This window comes from Temnothorax longispinosus, chromosome 4 (genome assembly GCF_030848805.1).
Source record: "Temnothorax longispinosus isolate EJ_2023e chromosome 4, Tlon_JGU_v1, whole genome shotgun sequence".
In the NCBI taxonomy this organism is placed as follows: Eukaryota; Metazoa; Arthropoda; class Insecta; order Hymenoptera; family Formicidae; genus Temnothorax; species Temnothorax longispinosus.
In genome coordinates, this window is record NC_092361.1 from 3,200,959 (window position 1) to 3,224,298 (window position 23,340).

At 38.0% G+C, this 23,340-nt stretch overlaps 2 protein-coding genes across 11 annotated transcripts in view; both read right to left on the reverse strand.

Annotated features, from left to right (window-relative positions):
* Positions 1-401: 401 nt before the first annotated feature.
* On the reverse strand, positions 402-15,310 carry LOC139811010 (uncharacterized). 2 transcript variants are annotated; one of them, XM_071775008.1, is made up of 6 exons: positions 15,061-15,310; positions 9,686-9,711; positions 9,235-9,608; positions 6,187-6,252; positions 5,149-5,306; positions 402-4,877 (listed from the first exon to the last, which is right to left on the reverse strand). In XM_071775008.1, the coding sequence occupies exons 3-6, from the start codon at positions 9,446-9,448 to the stop codon at positions 4,575-4,577; spliced, it is 741 nt and encodes a 246-aa protein (XP_071631109.1). In that variant the 5' UTR covers positions 9,449-9,608; positions 9,686-9,711; positions 15,061-15,310; the 3' UTR covers positions 402-4,574. The 2 variants fall into 2 exon arrangements, with proteins under 2 accessions (XP_071631109.1, XP_071631108.1); XM_071775007.1 differs by having other exon boundaries at positions 9,235-9,711.
* A 963-nt stretch (positions 15,311-16,273) lies between these two features.
* The window catches only part of LOC139811377 (growth factor receptor-bound protein 14), a 250,329-nt gene continuing 243,262 nt past the window's right edge, over positions 16,274-23,340 (reverse strand). For all 9 annotated transcript variants that reach the window (XM_071775649.1, XM_071775650.1, XM_071775657.1 and 6 more), the window contains one exon: positions 16,274-22,927. In XM_071775649.1, the coding sequence (XP_071631750.1) occupies positions 22,658-22,927 (270 nt within the window). In that variant the 3' untranslated portion in view covers positions 16,274-22,657. The remainder of the gene's footprint in view (positions 22,928-23,340) is intronic.

Consider the following 23,340-nt stretch of genomic DNA (forward strand, 5'->3'; position numbering starts at 1 on the left):
AGCGAATTAGTTCGGACAAAGTGATTCTTATTTTTCATAGTAATGTATGAGAATAATGTCCATTATATGATCCACATAACTATAGGATTTAGATATCATTTCCTCTTTTGGCGTTTGGCGTATACACAAAATATTTCATAAAATTGATGCCGAATAGATATTTATTACGATAAACAAGGTAGAAAAAAGTACTGTTATACTGTTAATTTATTAATTCGCAGCTGATCGGACTGTCCATTAGGAGATTTTATATGCAAACAGTTATATAAAAATGACATATTTGGAAAACTATGTATTTTCCACTACAAAGTGTACAAGTGATTCCACAAGTCATTCCACTACGAGTGAAATAAAAAGGTACTGTAGGAGTGCTGAGAAGGGGAAATAAATTTTTGTGTATATTTATCGGTATATCTATATTTTTATTTATAAAAAAAAAAACAAAGTTGCCGCTGCTTGACAGAAACATTTTGTCGCATTTCTTTGAGCCCATTAGAGCCAAGTAACATTAAACGTTCACGAAAAATTGCAGCGTAACTACAAGTACATATAGTAAAAAAACGCGTTCGCTCTTTTTATTATTTTTAAAAGCGACACGGTAACAACAGCAAAATTTGGTATCCATTCAGGATACAAATATACTTCGGTAACGGGTGTGTATCTCGAAAAAAATGTACAATGGAATGTATATCATGTCGATTTCTTATAACGACTGACACTCATGACAAATCCATGCCGCACTTTACAAATATCTTAGAAATATTATAACGTTATACAAATTTCGTAAAATCATTATTTTAACGATTGCTTAATATCGCGATAACATCAAATCGCGCATTGAAACTCCTTTTTTACATTTTATTGTGATGAACGTAGTGGATCAATCAATGAATTAAATTATTATATTTAAACTATCTGCTGATACTTATAACAATATCTTTCTCAGAAATCAGCACCTCCGATGTACATATGTAAAATATAACTCCAGCAAATGTTTTTATGTAATATTTAAAATGATATAATTGTTATTTTCATAAAAATAAAATATTAATAAAAAAAATTGAAAATATAGATGTATATTCAAAATATTTAATATATCTTTAAATAAAATTTATTTTTTATTTTTTTGTGATAATCTTAAAATTTTCATCGTCATTAATTTGAGATTTACTGAAGTTAATACTTTATATATGATACATATGTATATATATAGAACATGCACGACATATATACATGACATATACGTATACATGTGTATATGTACGTATATATATGAGAGACATCGTCTCTTTATTATATCTATATTACCTACACAAATAAATTTCTATATCACAAATATATATTTCAACATCGAAAAAATTCGTCGAAAAGGCACGCCGTATTAATATCTATTGTTTCAATTGCATTCACCTTAGATCGCGTTGAAAAAGGCACGCTTTAAGTCACATGGATATTTATATAACAATATAAGAATAAGTACGATAATATAATCAATAAGGAACACACTAACAGATTCAGAATAATTCACATACACCAACACATCCGTCTAAGAGTAACATCGTAATATATTCTATATTATTATCACGCGTGAAAGGTTGTCCAGTATGTTAAAATTAAGATAATAATGAGCTATGTGTTTATAACATTTTCTGAAGCTGAAAGATTGAGAAGATTATAAGCGATAGATTTTGATCATGAAATCAACTGCCTAAGTAATGTCACCACCATATTATTCGTGATACTGAACCTCTTAATTAAAAGAATAATCGATTACTAAAATAATTAATAAAACATTAAATTATATACAATTAATATTAAAATTATATACAATTCACTTTTAAGTACGCTAGAAGGAAAGTTGAGAAAATCTTGCTTGTAAGATCTCAAGCCGTTTAATTCTTCCACCTTTCGAACTTGTTTACATTCGCAAAAGTTTCTTTGCATCGCATCGTTTTATTTGAACGTATCAGCAAACAGGGACTGCTAAGTAAGAGTAGACTATTCGCTATATTATATACAGTTCAACTCGAGAATTTAATGCTACGAGCTGCCTCTGGGCAAAGTTAATATCTTCGTTTCTGGAAGACGTTGATCCACCCTCGAAGGGGATCATGTAATGAAATGAAAAGTGCGCTGTAGTGTGTAGCTATTTCGCTAATCGCTAAGAATGGTGAATCGTGTATAAATGATTAAATCTAAGGTCAGAGCGGTTGCTGCAAGAAGGCGAAGTATTTTGTATTAACTATAAATGTAAATCCTTTCATTTAATTTAATTACCGAAATAGTTGCCTGTGTTTTTTTTTAATTTCCTGAGCTTCGGCTATAAGATTATTCGATGAGTATTTAAAATTTTAAATTTTATCAATATAATTAAAAGTTTCAACCCGGCATATGTCACTTGTGATCATTTTTTAGAAGAGATTTTTAGAAATATATATAGTAAACTTGAAACTGCTTTTTTTTATAAATTAATTTATATGTTAATTCATATTAAAGTCATTAATTTAAAGAGTCGTTAATCATTATTGACAATTTACAAAGTTGAGCAAATGTTTACTCATTAAAATTGAGCATTAATCGAGCACTTCCTCCCAATCAATAAATATAGAATATTCCTTGGGAGCAAGTAATTGTTGAGCGCATTTGTTTTGAGCAAATTGCAAATATCAATGCAAATCCATTTCCAAGAGTAGTGTCTTTCGATATTCTTTCAATTCTCTCGAACTTTAAAGTCGACCAATTTAATTGGACATTTTTTTTATTTTTTATCAGAATTAATGGCTGTTAAATTACATTTACAGACTATAATCCCATTAATATTATTTAAATTTACATTGCTGTGGAATTTCGCAACGTAGTACATTGTGCCTTGGCTCGCCACGGTTCGCGATAAAATTGTTATCGATTTCCCTTCGTTCTCGCGTGCAACGTCACTGACCTATGCAAAGTGCGCCGTCTTATACGCGCACGTTTGCTCGAAAGGCCTTTCATGGACGGAATGGCTGATAAGGATGCGATTTCTTAAGTTAATTATTATATATTTATTACTAAAATCCTATATAGACACGCATTGTGCATAATTTGCAACAGAAATTTACGCACCGATCTTTAATTCAGGCCATTGATATCATTTTAATGATTGTAAAATACTAAAAAGTAATCATAAAAATACGTGGAAAAATTTCGCAAATATTCTTTGATGTTTTATTGCATGCTAAGACAAAAAGATTTGAGATCTAGAAAATCAGTAAGTGCCAAATAAAAATTTGGAAGAGAACCTTTTTGTAAATAAGAGATTTAATTACTAGGAAATATTGAATTTATTTATTATTTGATTCATTAATTTAATCTGTACATGTGGCATTAATTTTTTTTTCATCACAGTTAATACTGATGCACAGAATCTTTAGCAATGAATAGATAACTGTAAAAGATCTTAGTTTATTTGAAGAACCAGCGAAAGGGTAACTTTAAGGACACTTATACAGCCTATCTTCTGACAAAAGTGTTGGAATTAGTATATCAATTTCGTGGAAGCGAAATGTTTCGCATTTCGCCAGCAGTTTAAGATCGGGAGGATAAAGTCGACAATTACACCGCGCGCGTCTATATCCCGCGAGCATATCGCGTCAATAATTATTTAATTAAGTCACACAGCCGCACGGTTCGCGGAGGCGTGACACGCATTCACGAGTCACTCCAAAAACTTACGATACTATAATCATAGCAATAGCTGTACAAGTAATCTATTAGGTTTTAGAGTCTCGACATTTATAGTCTCGACGTAGGAGCAACGTTATTTTTCAAATATTATTCCTTCAAAATGCAATTAATTCATAGTTGGAAATGAGCATGTGTCATTTCCCCAAGTCATCGAAAATGTCATTAACAGCAAATCACTTGTTTCATGACGGCGTTTAATGATTCAGGGATTATCGAGAAGTAAAATAATTATGTAGAAACACGTTTATTCTCTGTGAGGCTGTGGTCATTCATGGAACTATCGACTATGAATATCACTGTTTAACGTACGTTAAAAATTGCGCGAGCATTCAAGAAAGACAAAGTGGCGGTATATCGAGCGATCTCTCATTCGATCGCGTTGCTACGTATGTTCCAATATCCATTAACAACGTAGCTCGAAAAACCGTTGGTAAAAACGTGAAAAATCTTATAGAATATCTCAATATGTATTCGTAGGACAAGACAAAGTAGCCACGTCACATTTTACGCATAATACGCTTCGCCACATCCTCTTTTCATTTTCCTGTCCACTTAAGCCAGAATTGTCCTCGATTTCAATATAGCAATCTTTTCCTCAACATTCTGTTCTTTCAGTAAATATATATTTTTTTTTACAAAAGCAATTATCGCCACAAAAGTGTTCTCACTTACCTCAGAACTTCTACTCAGAACTACTAACCAGAACTTCAAAACTCGTTTTTAGAACAAGTAAAAATTTATCTCTCAATGCTCCTCTCTTTTAATTTTAAGTACTTCAAAATGTTTCGAGTAAAGTCAAAAATAGTCCTACTCATATTCTTATCGACGTTAAATATCCATAATTTGAAATCTTAAAACGAACTCTCGCGAGCCTTCGTCTTAAGCTGCGCGGCATCTGGGCTCGGTGTCATCGCCGGGTTATCGTAAGCATAATCGAGGGTGGTATCTTCGCTAGCATGTCGTCGTGAAAGAGGAGTGCTCGTGGTGTTTGGTGTGGTATTAATCCCGTTACTATTACTATTGCTAGTACTATTATTATTCTCGATCTTGGTTTCTTGCTCCACCGTGCCACTTATGCTCGGTATGGTCAACTTGAGACCATTTTGCTTATTCACAGCGGCCTCGACGTCGTCTTGCACTTTGTTCTTATTGGCCTGTTGAAGCAACAACGAAATTAAGGCCTCAAAGTGCTTGCAACTGCCTCGCAAACATCACGCAAGAAGTCAATTTTATCGGAATGATTATTTACGGCTTTACAAAATTAAAATCAGAAAGTAGAATTTGTAGGAAACTACATTAAATTTTATTTGTTAATTTGCAATATTTTATCTCTGCACCTCGTTTAAGTTCGATATTTAAGAAATCTGTCTCAATATGAATGAATAGAGATGCTTCTTAAAAAGGTCTATTCTTGTGGGTCCTTACCTTCAATTTTATATTCCTTCTGAATACAGTTTGCAAAGAATGCTGAATCCTTTTCCACCGTATTAAGGTTCTTCCCAGCAGGTACAGCATTCCGAACAATGAGAAACAGGTCAGTGTCGTTGTGATCACAAACCTATACTTCAGTTTCTCGACCTCTTCTACAATAGAAGAATAGATTTTAACGACTAATATAAGAATTATGTAAGAAGTCGAAATGATTATACGTGTAGTATAGCTAATTCATTTTCGAAACCGATTCTTATATTGAAATTGTTATAAAAAATATTATAAGAAATATTAACAATGTGCATTTTACGTAGAGAAATATGTATTATTTTCTATTTAATATATAACCATTAGGTATCTCCGTGCAATTTAATTTCACGCAATAGATCGAACGTAAGTGATTTAAAAGAAACTAGGGACTAATTATCAATATAATCTCTTTTGTGCTCTGTAACATATCGCTTCGATTTCAAAAAAGATACGCGTGAGTATATCTAACATCCGTTCTCGTTGAAACCTCGAAAGTGAAAGTTGCCAGTTATGTTCTAAAGTAAAGTATATGTTCTCTTGTGTATTAGAAAGGAAGACTCAACGTTAATACGAAATATTAAAACGAATAGTATGTTACAAAATGTTTACGATCACTTTCCTCTAATCGCAAATTATATAAGGCAATAGGCATATATATAAGATGGCATTAAAATATTAAAATTTAAATATCAAAGTTTCCCGAGTGTTCTTAAAAAGTTTCTTAACAAAAGTATTTATAACGTAACTATACCTCGATTATAAATGTATCTAAAAATACATGCTTTGGTAATAAAAATAACTGCGAGATTGGCAAAGGTAAATTATGAATACCGGTCTTTGCGACCGTGCATCAAGCGGCAGTCGCGCAAGAATTACGAGCCGGCTGACGCCTGTGCGAGATTTGCGTCGTTGAAATCTCCGAGTCGTCTGACTTCTCTCGAGGCGTGCGGTACTTCGCGGCAAAATTATGTGCATATTCTATTCGCATTTGTACCCACTCACCTCTGAGATCATCGTACTGTCTTGATTGATCCATGCGTTGGACATAGCGTTGATCATGAAGATAAACTGAAATCAGAGGAAACGACCAATAATTAATTCAGCATTTCGCACACTCGTAACATGTTTATCGAGTAAACTTTCCTAAAGTGTGCTCGAGAAGTTTCAACATTAAATATATTTCATTAAAATACTTCTTTATCAAGTTTATCAGAAATTTATTTAGAAAGCGTTACGAAAATTAGCTATTAGCGACGCTACAAAACTCGAAGATTTCTCCAACTATAACTGTTGTACTACTATGTACCAGATATGCAAGAGGGAAACTCGACGCTATTGCTCACATGTAATAAAAGTTGAATCAATTACAGTTTTAAGAACAACAGTCAAGTGCATAAATCACATTGCCACTATTAATTGCCAGTATTCTTTTAATAATAGTAATATAATGTTAATACATATTGCAATCTTTATTAATAAAGTTTGTTCTAATATAGAATAGGTCTAAAATAGAAAAGAATGAACAATATTAAAAATAAAAATATATTTATAATTAAAAATATCAATATATGCGTAAATTTTTACCAAATTGATTTTATTGATTTGTGAAGTAGGCATCTATTTTTAAGTCCACTACTCGAAGCATGTACTTCTTCTATATATGTCTATATCTTTCGAGTCTATTTTGAAGCAAACCACATCAATTTCATAAAATTGATTTGGTTTACGCACGATTGATCTGTCTATTACTAACATCCTTTGGCATATTCGTCTCCTTTAATTTGTTCTCCATTTCTTCTTATTCGAATCAATGATCTACCTCTCAAAAAGTGTAAGTTCTCTGCGCGCCTGCGTAAGGCCGACGAAGTCGGTCGCGATAGCAACTCGTAGCACAAACAATTCCGACCTACGATGCTTACGTGTAGCACGTGAGAATGCGATTATGCCTTATCCCAACCGTAAACGCGAGATGACCCCGTTCCAAATTGAAAAGAGTAGCAAACCCAGACCTGGGGCGACGAGTTTGCGTGGATCGATCCGCGAAAACTTAGCCACGATGGCGATGGATAAGATTCGCAAGCAAAGGGTACTCCAAATTGAGATATTTAATTATTCAGAATTATACTGATTGTCAACGATATAACAGATAAATTTTATTGTATTAGACATTTAAATAATAAATTGACATGTTTAGACACGTGTTGTCATATTAATACTTGAAAAATTTACGTGCGTCTTTAATATACATATAGCTAAAATGTATGCTATTCTATAGCACGCTGCAATTCAGATTTGAATGGTTTAATTATGACAGGTTTAATTACAGCGCAATTTTAAAAGATGACAAATTAAAATATCCTAACGCTAAATATAAGCGTGGAAATTTGGAATAATCTTCATCCATCGTTCTCTTACAAATCTCTCGAGTATCACCATATGAAAAAAAAAAACACGTCTTCCCCGAGAGTCCTATTTTATTGAACATTTTTACGTTCATTACTTAACACGCCGAGTCAACAAGTTCTCCCCCAACGTAGAAATTATATATAAGTCTGAACCGAGTTTACCGACATAACGTAACCGGACACCGTAACGGGGACTCTCAATGGGGAACCAGACAGAACTCTACACGGACAATTTCGTATGAACGCACGTCAAATCAAATCCCCCTACCTCTCCCCCCCCGTCACGCGAAGGAGCATCTTTTGATGTAGAGGCAGAGATTTTCATTCTTCGCGCGTCCCAAGAAGGAGCGGTGCCGCGGTTTCTCCTACCTGTCGGAGCATGAAATACATCTCCCCTTCCCCATTGCGAAACCGACGTTGAATACCAAGCAGGAATGGAAGGGAAAAAAAGGACGATGAAGAGGAGGACAGGGAGGGTCCGAGGAGGTTGAAAGAAAAAGGACGGCGACGAGGACGGAGGGAGGAAGAAAAGAAGCTAGGTGACTCATCGACCGTGTTCGCGTGTGGGAAGTCGGTAGGAACAGTCAGGTGCAAAGTCAACGGACCCGAGAACCCGGGTTCGGTTTGCTCGCTCGCTCGCTCGTCCGCCGCCGTACTCGGCAGAGGTGAACGACGGCACCGTATTGCTATCCGGTTTCCCGTACGCGCCGGCTCGCGTGAAAACGAGAAACCGGAACGACAGGACGATGCACCGCGATACGTGACAGGCACCGGATGAAAGGCGATCGGTCTATAAATTCAAATTCGCAAAATACGAGCCGAAATATAAAACGCTATTTTTTTTCAACAACTTAAGTTTCGAACGCTTTCATGCTCGATTGCATATATTTTAGTCTACATTTTCGTTAGAAACATTTTCAAACGAAAGCTAATTGTAAGAGAATCATTTTACATGTACTTTTATATTTAAAACGGGTCTTGGGCCGGTATTCATATCGACCATAGTCAGATCTTATATCAAGACCGTCTTAAGTAATATCTTAAGATGCTAATACGACTCTGTGGCCGGTATTCATATCACGGAGAAAATTTTATATTAAATATTACTATGGTGTCGCACTAGTTGCGGGCCATCGAGGTATTATAAGTTAAAATACTATAATCATTGTTTTAAAAACAATTAAATAACGTAATTTTGACCATAAACATAGTATTTTAACTTATAATTCCTCGATGGTCCGCAGCTAGTGCGACACCATAGTAATATTTAATATAAAATTTTCTCCGTATAGTCGGTTCTTATATTTAAGACCATCTTAAGTACAATCTTAAGATGTCATTAACCAATCACAGAGCCGTATTAGCATCTTAAGATATTACTTAAGACGGTCTTGAAATAAGATCTGATTATGAATCCCGACCTGTGATTGGTTAATGACATCTTAAGGTTGTACTTAAGACGGTCTTAAATATAAGAACCGACTATAAATACCGGTCTTATATACTCGACTGACTGTGATCGCGCAATGAGTTTAACGATGATTTTTAAACGATGCATTATAGCAGTAAAAAATTAATGATCATCATATTTTAACAGTTTTATTTGGATAATTTTCTCTTACATGGAAACTGGTTTATTACTTACATTGACAATCTTTTGCGCACTCCTCTGGCTGATAATTATGGCTCGTGACGTTACACGCGATCGCGCAAGGCCTGCAATGCTGATCGAAAGGGCTGCAGTACTCCGAGATGTTGCAAAACTTCTCGCCGCATTTGATACCCCGAGGATCGAGGTCGGCCAGCAGGACGTTTGGCAACACGGACAGAGCGACGATAGTTGTCACTATCAATGTCATGCTGTTTACGGTTACCTCCAGGAACACTCAATCGAAGCAATACCGGGTCGATGCGCGGTGGATTTAGTCGAATTCGCCAACCGGTTTGGCGCTCTTCCTTTTTCTAATTGTCCTTTTCGCCTTTCTTCTTCTTTCTCCTTCTTTATCTTGAATTACGGATCTAGGACACAATCATGACTCTCTCGCGATCCACAGTCGACGCTCATGATGATCCTTAACGGTACTCGAAAAGTATACCTCGAAAAGGCTCCATGCTCGTGGCGCTAAAAGGACAAAGAAACTTTTATTATATGTACCTGATTTGTAAATTTTATACTTTCTAAATTATACATGTACAATAGGACACTGAGAACTTATTGGTATCCTGATGTCTAAAAAAATCGGCCAAAGAATTCGTTTATTAAACAATACAATTATAAATTCTCTGTTACGATTGCAGAGAGAAAGACTTTGCGATAATTTAATTATGTTTTAAATGATAATGTATTTATCATTTAGCGAGTTAGCTGACACTGACAGTAATAATGATTGTATATAACAGATTTTTAAATGTCCTAATGAAGACATGACATAACAATCAAAGAAAAACATATAGTTATGAATTCAGAGAGAGTTCGCTAGGTGTCTTAATCGTAACTTCAAGTAACATGCGATTCGATTTAGTAAGACTTTAAATGTTCTTATGGTTTTTCTTTCGTTTTTAACATTATCGCTACAACTAAAATAATTTTTCAGCAATCCCTACAAAAGAAGAATAACTTGTTCTTTAATTTAATTTATAAATCATGCTCGATGTAAATGCCAGATGAAAAATATATAATTATCGGATTTCGAGGAAGTCGCAAAGGAATATGAAAATTCGAGGGCGATTCGTACAGTGTATATGTATTTAGAGAGGACTCATTTAGAACGATTCTATCGCCGGAGACCTCTGAATAGGCAAATGTATTTTATTCCGTTGGTTACGTCCGATTGCGTCGCGATGCCAGAAGATGCGTCAATGCCTGCAAAGTGACACGCATCACTTCAAACACCTGTGTTAACGCATACGTGAGCGCGGCTGGATGCATCAAAATGGCCTCCAGTGTCGCGCAACAGCGGAGATACTTTCGCCTACCTATACTGACGACCTCGTTTTATTGTCACATCTCGGACTATGTTTTATAAATTACCTGCGGCCTGTCGTTCTTGACAGTGCTTTATATTCCTTCGATTGCGTGACGTTTGCGTAGGTGACGGGACATTTTTTATAGAGCCAATAACGTACTTTCAACGGCTATAAATCATGATGGCATTATCGAAAATTGCAATAAACAGATCTATAAATCTAAAAAATTCTGCTGTCCAACGAATTTAAATAAACTGACCGGATAATGAGACAGGTATAAAAATCAGGTATGCTCGGAAAAGGTGTAATCCGTAGACGTTTTCGAAATAAGATATAATGAGAGACTAATATTCTCAGGGCCGTTCCATATCGCGTTTGTGACTCATTCCTCGTATCAACCAGCGAGGTAAACGTTTGCTTCGTTTCCTACGTAACTTCGTGGCAAAGGAAAATTGCTCTCCGGCGACTAGCTGTCGATCAAAGCCGAGAAGACCGAATTATTTCGATCAATCAAAATATTCAATCGCGATTTTTTCTCGGTGCTGTATTTTTCTGCTCATTCTGTTGAAAATCTGAGAGAATTAATCAATATTAATTCAAATTAAATATCCAAACTCGTAATTAAATATTTAATTTAAAAATTAAAATCGATTATGTCAAATTAGTGATAATTGCGATTTATAGGATTATATTTTCAGGTGTTTGCAATTCAACGCTTATACTGTAGTTGCAAAATTCGAAAAAATATCAAAATGATAAAATATTGTCACGATTGAGTATGTCATAATTGCAACATAGCGATGCGTCAAGTTGTTATGACATTCTCGGCCGATGTTTCGGAATATACACGATCATACGTGCCTTTTGTTACATTTTGCCAACGCTATTACGGCATATCGCGTGTCTTTAATGCGCAATCAGTTATCGGATATTATATGTTTCTGAAGAGCATAACTTCACTCGCAATTACGTGCGGATACACATTATAACGCGAATGCTCGTTGCAATTCACTACGTGAGATCAGCGAGCGCTATGGTACATCTGGTACCGAATGTACACAATACGTGTCGACGCACAATGCTTTAGGGTGTTGCCCGGTGTTGTAACAAATGGAAATCGAATGCGAACACATGGTACAACTTACTAGAATTGTCGTATGAAATAAAGCGACGGCAAACTGTTTAAAGCAAACAGAATATAGAAATTAATATTGTAAAAGACCTGTATCGTTTATTTGTATCGGTATTTTATACAAGATACGTATTTACGGTCTCTTTTTATATATTTCTCAAATTTCAAAAATATAACTTCTAAGTATAATAATTTCGAGTAATATCAAATTTGAGTTTGAAAAGATAAATCCTCGGGAAGTAAACTCGATATGATTTATTCAAATACGAGTATTTCTTGAAACGTAAAGAAATAGGAAAAGCATATTTGTCAGTATTTCTGACATTTATCAAATATGAATCGAGAAAATAAGTCATAAGTTATAGATGGAGAAGAATTTGTGCTACAGCAAACATGATCTTCATATTTTGTTTATACAACATTATCTTTATATTTCATATATGGCTAAATATATTTCAATGGTTGCAATATATAATTTATATTATATTTTAATATAGTTACTAAATAAAATAAATAATATAAAATAACGTTAATATATAAAGCTTATTATTATTATACTTATTTTGCGCTAGAAAACATATTTACATTACTGTGCGATGGTTAAAGAAAACTTAGGAAAATATTAAATAAAAATTTTTAAAAAATTTCTTATGTCTTAAATTAATCAAAATGTTATTAAAAATATACATTAATACACAATACATTAAAAAATTATATGACATATAAATTGGCTTCTGTAAATTCTTTTTTTCTCGAAGATCTGATTTGCTGTATCTAATAATTAATAGTCATTTATAGATCCAAATCCATCAGACCAAAAGAATTTCAGTGGCAATGTCTCTTGAAGTGATTGAGAGCCTTATCTCCTCCGTCAATATTATTCTAGAACGTCGCGTTCCGACACGTTTGCAGACAAGCTCGCAGGTCCACTTTTCATTAAGCAGCGTCTCGATCTTGCTGTTTTTATCCCGCGATAACGGACAGCGTCGCTAACTGTGCTGCGCTCGACCTCTCCACATCGAACGACGTTCGCCGTGGAAAGTCCGAGTAGAAGTCAGAGGTAGGCGGTGGACGTGCACGGTCGGGACACAGGAATGTTGCCTGACTGGTTCACGAGGAGGCTTTTACGCATGGCGAACGTTACGAACCCGAATACGTCGTCGATATACTCGCGCTCAAACCTCAACTACGATCGAAGGAATGAATCACGAATCAAAGTCGTCCGAGTCTACCGGATATTATAATAACTAGCGTAATGTGTACTGATTATTCCTGGGCTGATATAACTGAGGAATTGAACGCGGTACCAGCATAAATAAGACTTGCGCTATATTGTTGCAGAAATTTCTATTTTGAAATTTTTGAACACGGGACTTTTCCATATGACAAACTTAAACATTATGACTGACAAAACTAGAATTCCTTTTGCTCCTTTTACTTGTTTCCTTCTATCTTCTCGCAAGTTAGATTTTAAAGCTTAAACTTATTTTTTTCAAAATTATGTAAATATGTTATTATTACGTCCAGTTCTTAAATTAATGGTTGTTAACAAAGCAAACTCTTCGATTTATTCCAATTTTGAAAACATTTTTCTCTCAATTCAAATATCCAAATACTAATAGTATTTGAGTTGCAAATAAAAATAATATGACAAATAAAAAAACCTTGAAATTATCTTTGAAATCAAAGTCCTCTGAGTTTAATTTTAAAGTCCATAGCGATGGATCAAAACACGCGATCTAAAGATATCGCCGGGCAAGTATCCAGCGAGAGTGCTTCCTGTAATCTAGCAAATAGCAATACGTAACTATTGCCACTACACATAGTTATTTTAATTAGACGGGATGACTCATATCGTCACACGTACTCGGTATCTCATTTCTCGTAACATCTTTTGCTCATTGATAACGCCGCGCATGCACGCAGCCTTGTCACGTTTACGTCAGAACGAATTGTCGCGGGAAGCCGCGTCACACGCGCGATCATCTTCCTTATGACGAAACGTCGCAAATGCTGCGGTAGCAATCTCGGAAGAAACTGCGTTCGCGAAGTAATCACGACGCCGCATTTTCCAATCTCGCGTAACCGACAAACTAGGACGAACGTCGCTCGACGAGCAACCACGTGCGATGAGCTACTAATTAGTTAGTCGCTCTCATTACGACGTCGTCTAACGCTCGGTTCGGATGGTTCAAAGATTTTCCACACTGATTACGATTGCAACGGTGTAACGTCACGCTCGATTGATTCGTCCTTGCACGAGCGAGTAAAGCTGCAATGCATATTTAACGAGTTTTCGGAAAGCATCGTCTGATACCGGAATTATGTAACTTATTAAAAACATATATACTACATGAGCGATGAACAACATAGATCTTTGAAAAATCGAATTGAATTCTTTGGCCATTTCCAGTCGATAGTTCTTTTAAAGAAAATTCGGCTAGGTGTCATAATCTTTTCATAACTTATTCCTTTCCGTAACCAAGCACAAAATTGAAATTTTGTCGAACAAAGGTTTAAAATTTTTATCAAACTACAATTTTGAAATCTTGGAGCTTGAAATAAAATTCAGGACTATCTTATTTCATGCTATCTAACGATTAACTTATTTTGACAACAGAATATTTTTATTTTCGATGGTTAACAACTTTCACTTTCATTAAACGGCGAGGAGACACTGGTAGAAAATCATTCAGGTAAGATTTTTAGTAAGTTTTCTCGTGTAAATTCTAGCATATGGTACCAGTGTTTCCAAGCAGTGGGGATCAATATTACACGTATAGCAACATTACACATAGAAGCAGTGGGTCGATACTGTACGAATAAATCGTGAAATTATCTCGATCCACGTCAAGCCCACCGGTCTTATTTATGCAACTATGTGATCGTTAAAATCTCCGCTCGTAACATCGTACGTATCCCGCGTGCTTTCGATATGCGCACTACGCTCCTATACGCCGATCGGCTCTAATTCGATTCGAGCACCTCAGTAACCGGATTCTCGCGCATCTAATGACAATGATAAGCTCGACAACAGTCGCGAATAACAGTATATTCTCCCGATGGTAACGATATTCGCGATCGAATATGCGTAAATTAAAAGTATTACTACTACTGAACTATTAAGACATTGATCAGACATATTTATTGTATCATAGACGTTATATATCGTGATTTAAAGATAAAGAAGGAAAAATTTAATCTACTTTCGGAAATAAATTATGAAAATCTCGCGCATTAACTTTGAACAAGTTCTAAGCTTCGACTACCTAATTTATGACGCAACATCAGGGAGAGACGAGTTGCGCCAAACTCCGCTAAATCTTCACACAATTTTGCAATTACAATTACAAATGCGATTAGATCGCTTACCGAGGTCATCCGTGAAGCGCAGTCCTTCGCGCGCGCCCCGAATGTACGCACGCACCCACGCACCCGCGCGCGATCACGCGCTACGCACCCCGACGTCCTCGGATTCCTGCGTCGCGCGGAACGCGGACGCACAAGCGTACATCGTTATTCGCTTCGTATGCAAACTCGCGAACGCGCACCATCGACGGCCATCCGCGCTTGACTGTCGATCGCGAGAACGCCAAACCGAACGGAGTTATAGCGGTGGCGGCGAGTTCCCTCAGGTTTCCGAGACTCCCACCTCTTCGAGGAGTCACTTCGTCCCCTCCAACCAGCGCACCTGTCTCCCTGCCCTCGCCGTTCACCTATTCCTCCACCTCCCCCTGCGCGTTTCTGTTTGCCTTTTTTTCTCTCTCTCTTACCTGCCATTTACCTGTTGCCAGCTTGCGCGCGCACTCGCAATCCACGGTTCGAACTGCCATCGGAGATATTCACAGCCGACGTTGCTGGCACGTGTTGACGTGTCAAGTACGCGAGCACGTGACTCTGATCGCGGAAGATGCAAATGCATCCTCCGAAGTCCGAAGACTGACAGAAGTCTGATTTTTGTCTTTTTATAATGTATAATATCTGTCCCTTTTCAGAAAGAAATTTATAAATCTATTTTTTGCAATGTAAAGGATACATCTTTTAAAGTATAACATAAATTATGTTTTTTATGTATTTTTAATCGAGATAACTGGTATGAACCTCCTTTCATCCTCCGAAGTCCGAAGACTGACAGAAGTCTGATTTTTGTCTTTTTATAATGTATAATATCTGTCCCTTTTCAGAAAGAAATTTATAAATCTATTTTTTGCAATGTAAAAGGATACATCTTTTAAAGTATAACATAAAATTATGTTTTTTATGTATTTTTAATCGAGATAACTGGTATGAAACCTCCTTTCACATTATTTTTCCATAGAATTACCTCCTATTACAAGAATTTAAACCATTCGACTAACGGCGGCAATACACGAGATAAATCCCAGGTAGCAGAGTAACATCAAATGACGCATTCCGTCTTAATGACGTCTCCAATATCATCGAGACCTCTTTAGACGTTTTGCTACCTGGATTTTAATATTTGTTATCGATAAAATATGCTCACTTGCAATGCGAAACGTGATAACGATGTAAGACAGTTATGCAAATATAGATATCGAGGCAGTAAAGCGTATACCCGTACGAATAGTGGGATGACGACATACATATTTATTGCGTATTAAATGTTCATACAAAGATATAACAATGACTCTCGCGTATTCGCGGCGCTACAGGTGCTAACATTATTATTGCGGATTAATATTGTTGTTCCGGAGGAAACGAATTATTGCGCGCAAGAAGGGTTGATTGAGGGGTCGATTTGTCGGGTGGGAGGTCGATATGTCGAGCCACTTTGGTGCTGTCGTTTCTGCTTTGTATGGAACGGATGCTGCGAGCCGTCGGGAATTCCTTAAAACGATTTCGGAAGGCGAGACTCTCGCGGGCGTCGGCTCATCGTTGACTCTATTCTTCGTTGGAGCTTCGATATTCGTGTTAATTCGCTTCAAGAGATCGCGCGATGCTTATCGAATTATTGCGCATTGCACGACGATATGCGCGTGAGAGCGCTACTAAAGAACAAAAGGAGAATCCTAAAAGAGATCCTTGAAATCCCTCGCGACACCCCTGGTTGAGTATATTGCTCATTGACCATAGGTACCCGCCGATTATCGCGCTAACGTTGGTCCCCCATAATCATTGAAGATATACCCAGCGCGATTGTGCCCATTGTTGAAAATTGTTGCGTTTTGAGTTCTCCCCATTGTCTGTATGTACCGCTATTGATTCAAAATGTATAGCCGAATGATCGTCAGAACATCTCGGTGGACCGTGGGTATCAAGACCACTTCCGGAGGAAGTGTTTTTTTCAACCAGGGACGTATCCGCGATGTGGACGACAGCAATTCGCGGGATCGATTGTGAATGATCGGGAGGATGATTCGAAATGAGCAGAGATGAATTCGGTTATCAGCGAGCGGTTTCCTTTTGCGGAAACCTCCGATCGCATCCGATCGGTTTCTAGTATAGGAATGAAAATCTCTATGATAGTCAGAGAGGACCTCAGTTCGATAATTTGTGCGTTTAGCTTTTGATCGTTTGTGATTTCTAACACAGTAATTGTCGTGAACACCCTGTATAAAGTATTCCCTGCTGCTCCCGGTCGTCTTGGCTCTCTTCCTGTTAGCTACTGAAAACACGATGCAGATGTTTTGTTTGCTCTTTTACGGTTTTGTTGTAATGTTGATATCGATTGACACGTTCCGTTCGCGCGTGAAACTTGGTGAACTTCGTTGGGCGCATCCGACGCACCGTAATCTACGCACGCAAACCACGCATACGACACACCCTCTTCTTCATTCAATCCGCCTCTGTCTCGAGCGAGTTCATTCCGGTCTGAAACGTTCCGATGGGGAACTGACGGAGAAACACACCACGGTTTGACCCCGTTTTCAGCCCACGAGCGCATACTCGTTGACCACAGGTACCGGAAATTATCGTACCGATGGTTCTTGCCGTCATTGAGGATGCACTCGGCGATTGTCGATTGATGGAACATTAGTCCCTTTGGTTACCTAACACGAGCCGCTGGGTGGAATAATGATATAACTCGGTAACAATGAATCATAAATTTTAGGGAACATAACATCTAACTATCCTTATGTTTTGTATGTTAATATCTCTATAACCGTATTATACTTATTTTTTTTTTAATATCCGATTATCCTCTGACATGAATTTTTAGATTTAAAAAATCGAGGAAACGTCGAAAAGATGGACAAAAGATGTATCATCTTCAATTTGTCATGCCCGATGGCTCATACGTCGCAAATGACTATTGGGTTTATTCCCTCAGTAATTATGGGCAGCAAGGGCACTTTCGCGCAATTTTCCAACCAAAGCAATCATCTCACATATACGCACACTCTCTTTCTCTCTCTCTCTCTTTCGCTCCGAAGCGCATTCGTGCGCGACACGCGTTCAACGCGAATCGAGCGGGCGCCAGATCGCGATTAATCATTATTATTATTACGATTGCAATCCGTAATTAGTGAACGGGTAGCGCATAGTTGCACATTCAACATATCGTGATCGGAAAGGCTTTTCACGTTCCATTCCCCAACCATTATCGGATTTGTTTTCATTGCGAGATAGTTCTACTAATGCTGTCGATACGAACCGGGTAGTTTCTGTATCCGAACAACTCGAACTCGATCGCGAAGTTAAAGTTCAAAATAAAAATTCGCGAAAAACTCTTCACCTTGAATCACATCACGAATTTTAATCCAGAAAAGATCGACAATTTTTTATCCTTAAACTCGTTAAAATTTAGAAATCAGTAATTTTGAATTAATGAAGAAATACATCTAAAAAAATTACCTTCCGAATCACAAATTTAGATGGTAAACGTAATGTCTCTTACAAGAATAGAAAAATAAAAATTGTTGATGTCTCGTTCTCAATCGCGATCCACCGATGGACAGATAGACAATATAATCGGCGATATAATCACCGTATTACACACGTATGTTCTACGAATTAAGTTGCCTTTGCGTGTTGCAGATTGCGCGAGGGTGCAACAGCAAAAAGCCTGGCCGGAACTTGTACGTTTACCGTTTATCCTTGTGAGCGAACTAGCGGCCGCGACTACATATGTTCGTTCGGACCTTCGTGTCGCTCGTTTCGCTATAGACTCGAATTTTCGTCTGTGTACAATCGAACTCGTGCGATTGATTTAGTTTGAGGAACGATCCGACGAGATATCGGCGCTCTGCGTCGGTATATATCGCTTGCCAGGAGTGACAATGTGAGTTTCATCAACGTCTGCGGGTAATTCGATCGCATACGCAAGCTCGAGCTTCGGTTTCTTGCGACAAAGCACTTCAAGTTGTGGCCAGTAGCTTTCACGAAGAAGAAGAAGAAAAGTAAGACGATTTCTCGGGTGATAGACGGAAAAGATAAACGGGTAAAATAAATTGTCAAATTATATCAACAACACTTAGCAATAGAATAAATAAAGCGCCGAAATAATATAAAATACAACACATCAACGAAACACACTCTAGTCCGGGGATAGAAATAAAAACACAATTGTAAACGTTCCGTTACCTGATCATTTTTATTGTTCTTAACAGACGTCGATGAAATTCGCACAGGACTAATTTGCGTTTTCTCTTACTTAGATTCAGTCTCTTCACAGACCACTGCGTTTGCCGTATTAATTCGTGACTACATTAATACAAAATATATTTTATTATAATTTATGTAGTTAATTAATAATAATAATATTTATAGCTTCTTTTACACTGGTGGCCACGAAGAACCCGGCGTCTGTCTCGTTTTCCGTTCGGTTTTTCGGATTACAGGGTGAAAGAGGAAGAAGCGGGGCACCGCGGTGTCGACCTGAAGAATCAAGATTGATTAACCGCTATCAAAGTTGATTTTCAAACAGCCGACGGGCCACGGATAGACGGAATAGTAGGGGTAGGGAAACTTGGAGAGGAGACGCGGGATTTTGGCCTAAATAGACATATTTACACGAAAGGCCGAAAGGACAATTTCATTTTTTTTTTCGCGCAATAAGCGTATTCCGAGAGGTAATTTCGTTGATTTCGACTTTAACTTGAATTTCGTGAAAAATGGAGAAGTTTACGCAAACGGATCGGGGATGAACGCCGCGTTTGCGGGCCACCCTTCCTACAGAAGATTGTTTTTTTTTCATACCCATTCACGAAGAATTTGTTATCCTAATATTTAGTTCTATAAAGCGCTACTATATTCTAAAATTTAATGCAATTTGTGTCCGTGTCTCGTGTACGTGTATGTGTGTTTTTCGTATATTATCTGTTGTTACGTGTTATATATCTGTGTAAGATCTGCACTTCTTCGATTTAAAAAATTACCGCTTCAAGACATGACGCGTAGGCGCTACGTTCGACGTTAAATAAATATATAATCAATGAAAAAATATATCATTAAAAAGTAGGTATACAAATAGGGGGCAGGGGATTTGGTATTGTTCTTTCGACGAATCATAATACATTGCGTAAATAATTTCTCTCGCGTCCATACCCTGCACACTCCACCAGCTCCCGCCAATCCGCCTTTATCTTAAATGACTTTCGCATTATTATTCGAAAAACATTACAATCGTTATTACGTTAAAAACTTCCACATTATAAATCTAGAATGCACGACAACGTTCGCACCTGGGGTGATGCTGCACCCACGAACTTCGGCACTATCGATTTTTTCCGATCGATAGTATATAATTATATATATCCCGAATATAAAATTAAATTGTACAATTTAGAACATGCATATACATATTATGTATATATATCTGTTTTGTATTTAAATATACCTCTTTCTTTTTGTTTTACCAGTTTTACCACATGACCAACTTCGTTCTCGCAACTTCTTCCTTGTTCGCCTTCTTGCACATTTACATACACTTCTTCTTCTGAAACCTTTCTCACTCATTCTCTCTCGTTCTCTTACTTCAATGTTACGCGTTCCACACATTTTTATAATAATTATAATTGAACCTCATTTTCCGAATTCGTATTAACCAACAAATGCCTCACGTAACCGAAACATCTGTAAAATATGAGATCATGTCTGCCAAGGGACACGCTTTCAACTTTTCGGCGCGCGCGTTATTACAATACCACGAGAATCCGCGAGCGTGTTCCTCGGCCCTCGACGTAGGCGCGCGTCGAGGATCCTTACACTAATTGTATTGTATTTCTTAGATTCATTAATGTAATGGGCTCTTCGTACCGCAGCGAAAATTCGCGTTTCCGAGCCGCGATAAAAATTTTGCAAACAAAATGCGAGATACCCTCGAGAAACCTATGTTCCATTTCCGTTGCTCCTGTCCCGTCGACAAAGTTGTCTCGCTTAATTTTGAACATCTTGGACTCGGAAATAATCGTGAATCTCAATATTATCGTTTTTCCAAGTGATTCCGCCTGACCACAGTCTTACAGCTAATGAACGGAACACGCGGACGCTTCATGCACTCTCTCCTATCTCTCGATTTGGTCGATTCTCTCTCGTCATTTGAACCCGTCGTCGTTGTCGTCGTTGTCGTCGTCGTCGTCAGGCGACAAAGTCGTGTGGTAGCTAATCGCGCGGTTGACTCTGTCGCGCATTCTCTTCGGAGAAACGACTAAACAGAAGAAACATTCAGTACGCGCAATGTGCGCCAGAAAGGAAAACGAGCAAGTGAAAAAGATAAGGGAGGAGGGGGAGACCACACGACAAAAAATGTCTCTCTTTCTTTTTTATATATACACATACATACCCACAATCAGACGCACACATCCAAGCAAAAAAGCCAAATTTTGTGTTTGTATTCGTCTTGTATTGCTGGTTTACTACGATATAGTTCTACAACTATATCGTACTTCGCGATACGCTTCTACTTTCTTCACTCACTATTTCTCTCTTCTTCTGTCTCTCTCGCAGGCATACCGATGATACCACACGCATACACGCGCGCGCTTTTCCTTTCTTCTCACGGAATAACTTCGCGAACGACGATGTCGCCGCGCGCGGTTAGCAATCTAATCGTACGCGCCATGCTTGCACGAACATGAACATGTAGAAAATGGAAAGAAAAATAAAGAAACGAATACGCGATGCCTCTTTGATCGTCTAGACGCGTTTGTTTGATCGCTGAGACTCTGAAAGGGAAATTAAAGAGAAGTGAGGGTATTCGGGAAGGTCTAGACGACAAGATGGATCCTTACACGACGACTCCCTAACACAGTACAATTAAAAACATCGAAGAGATTTCGTTTCGCGTGAGGATCGCTGTCAGCGGACATCGACGCCGCGCTACTCTGTACATCACTGAGCGGAAACAACAGAACAAACGTGAAAAGTCGAAACAAACGAAGAATTTTTCGTGCGACAGCGATCCTGCGGTTCCTTCCCGCGGCGGTCGTGTCTTTCTTCGCTATTGCGTGCCTCGCGCCCAAAAATTGGTCGTTCTGTTGCACGGATCAGCCGACCCAGTGACGTCACACATACTCACACACACACACACACACACATACACATGCTGCGTTATTAGAACAGAGTCGCGATCGAGGGGTGACTCAACGATGGATGATGCTCAAGCCGTGTCGCTTCTTCTCCTTCGCTCTCGTCGTTCCATTTCTTTTCTTCTTGCTTCTCTCTCTCTCTCACTAACGAAACAACCATATGTCTTCGCGTCCGCTTGAACATCATCCTGCTGCTTTTGCTACTGCCGTTGCTGATCGCGCTACAAATCCCATTTGTTGTAACTGCAGAAACACAGGTTCCAGCAACCCGATCGTGTCGCGCGAACATCGCCGCGATTTCCGTTGTCGCCACCACCGTTGCTGTTGTTCCCCAGACGATTGTTGTTGTTGTTGCTACGGTGCACCATCACGATGTTGTCGGTGATGGTGGCGGGGTCGAGGGACCCGTTGGTAATGGCGCAAACGGTAAGCAGGCGATCGCCGTCGACAACACTAACGGGTCGCCGACTGTCCTATACTCAAATGCTGCTCGAGTTACCGCTTGGTTCGGCGGCCTTGTCGATGCTGTTGATCCGCTGGCTACTGCTCTCGGGCGGCGACGGTGACGCCCCGCCGTCCTCTGGCTTGTGCAACGGCGGTTTCACTCCGTTCTGCACGTAGTGAGTTAGCCGGGTAGGCAACGAGCCCGCGTTCAGCTGATAGAATTCGACCAGCTGTAGTAGATCGTAGAACTTGGTCGTTCCCTTATCGAGGGTGTATAGCCAGCAGTTGCGACGCTCATCAAAGATCTGAAAGGACCAATTCGGATGTGAAGTTAATATTATATATAAATATAATCTATTAAAGAAAGATATTACGAAGTTGCCCGAAAAATCTCAAATCGAATAGAATGATTCACAGCATGAAAAAACAGCGCGTACTTTTTCAGACGACAAGAATAAGGAATGACTGAGAGATTAAAAATAGCTAGAAAACTCTGTTATCGAATCTCTATAAACCGCTGTAACCTTGTTGGGAATTGATTTATTGCATTAAATAACACTGGTATGGTTAATATTGAAATAGGATCTGTAATATCGGTTTATCCGACGGAATTAATTCAAAAGATTGGAACTTTTTTTTTTAGGAGTTTGTGTTAGCAATTCGCTCACGAGAGAGAGAGAAAGAGAGACGGCTTTGGTTTTAAAGTAAACGATCAGAG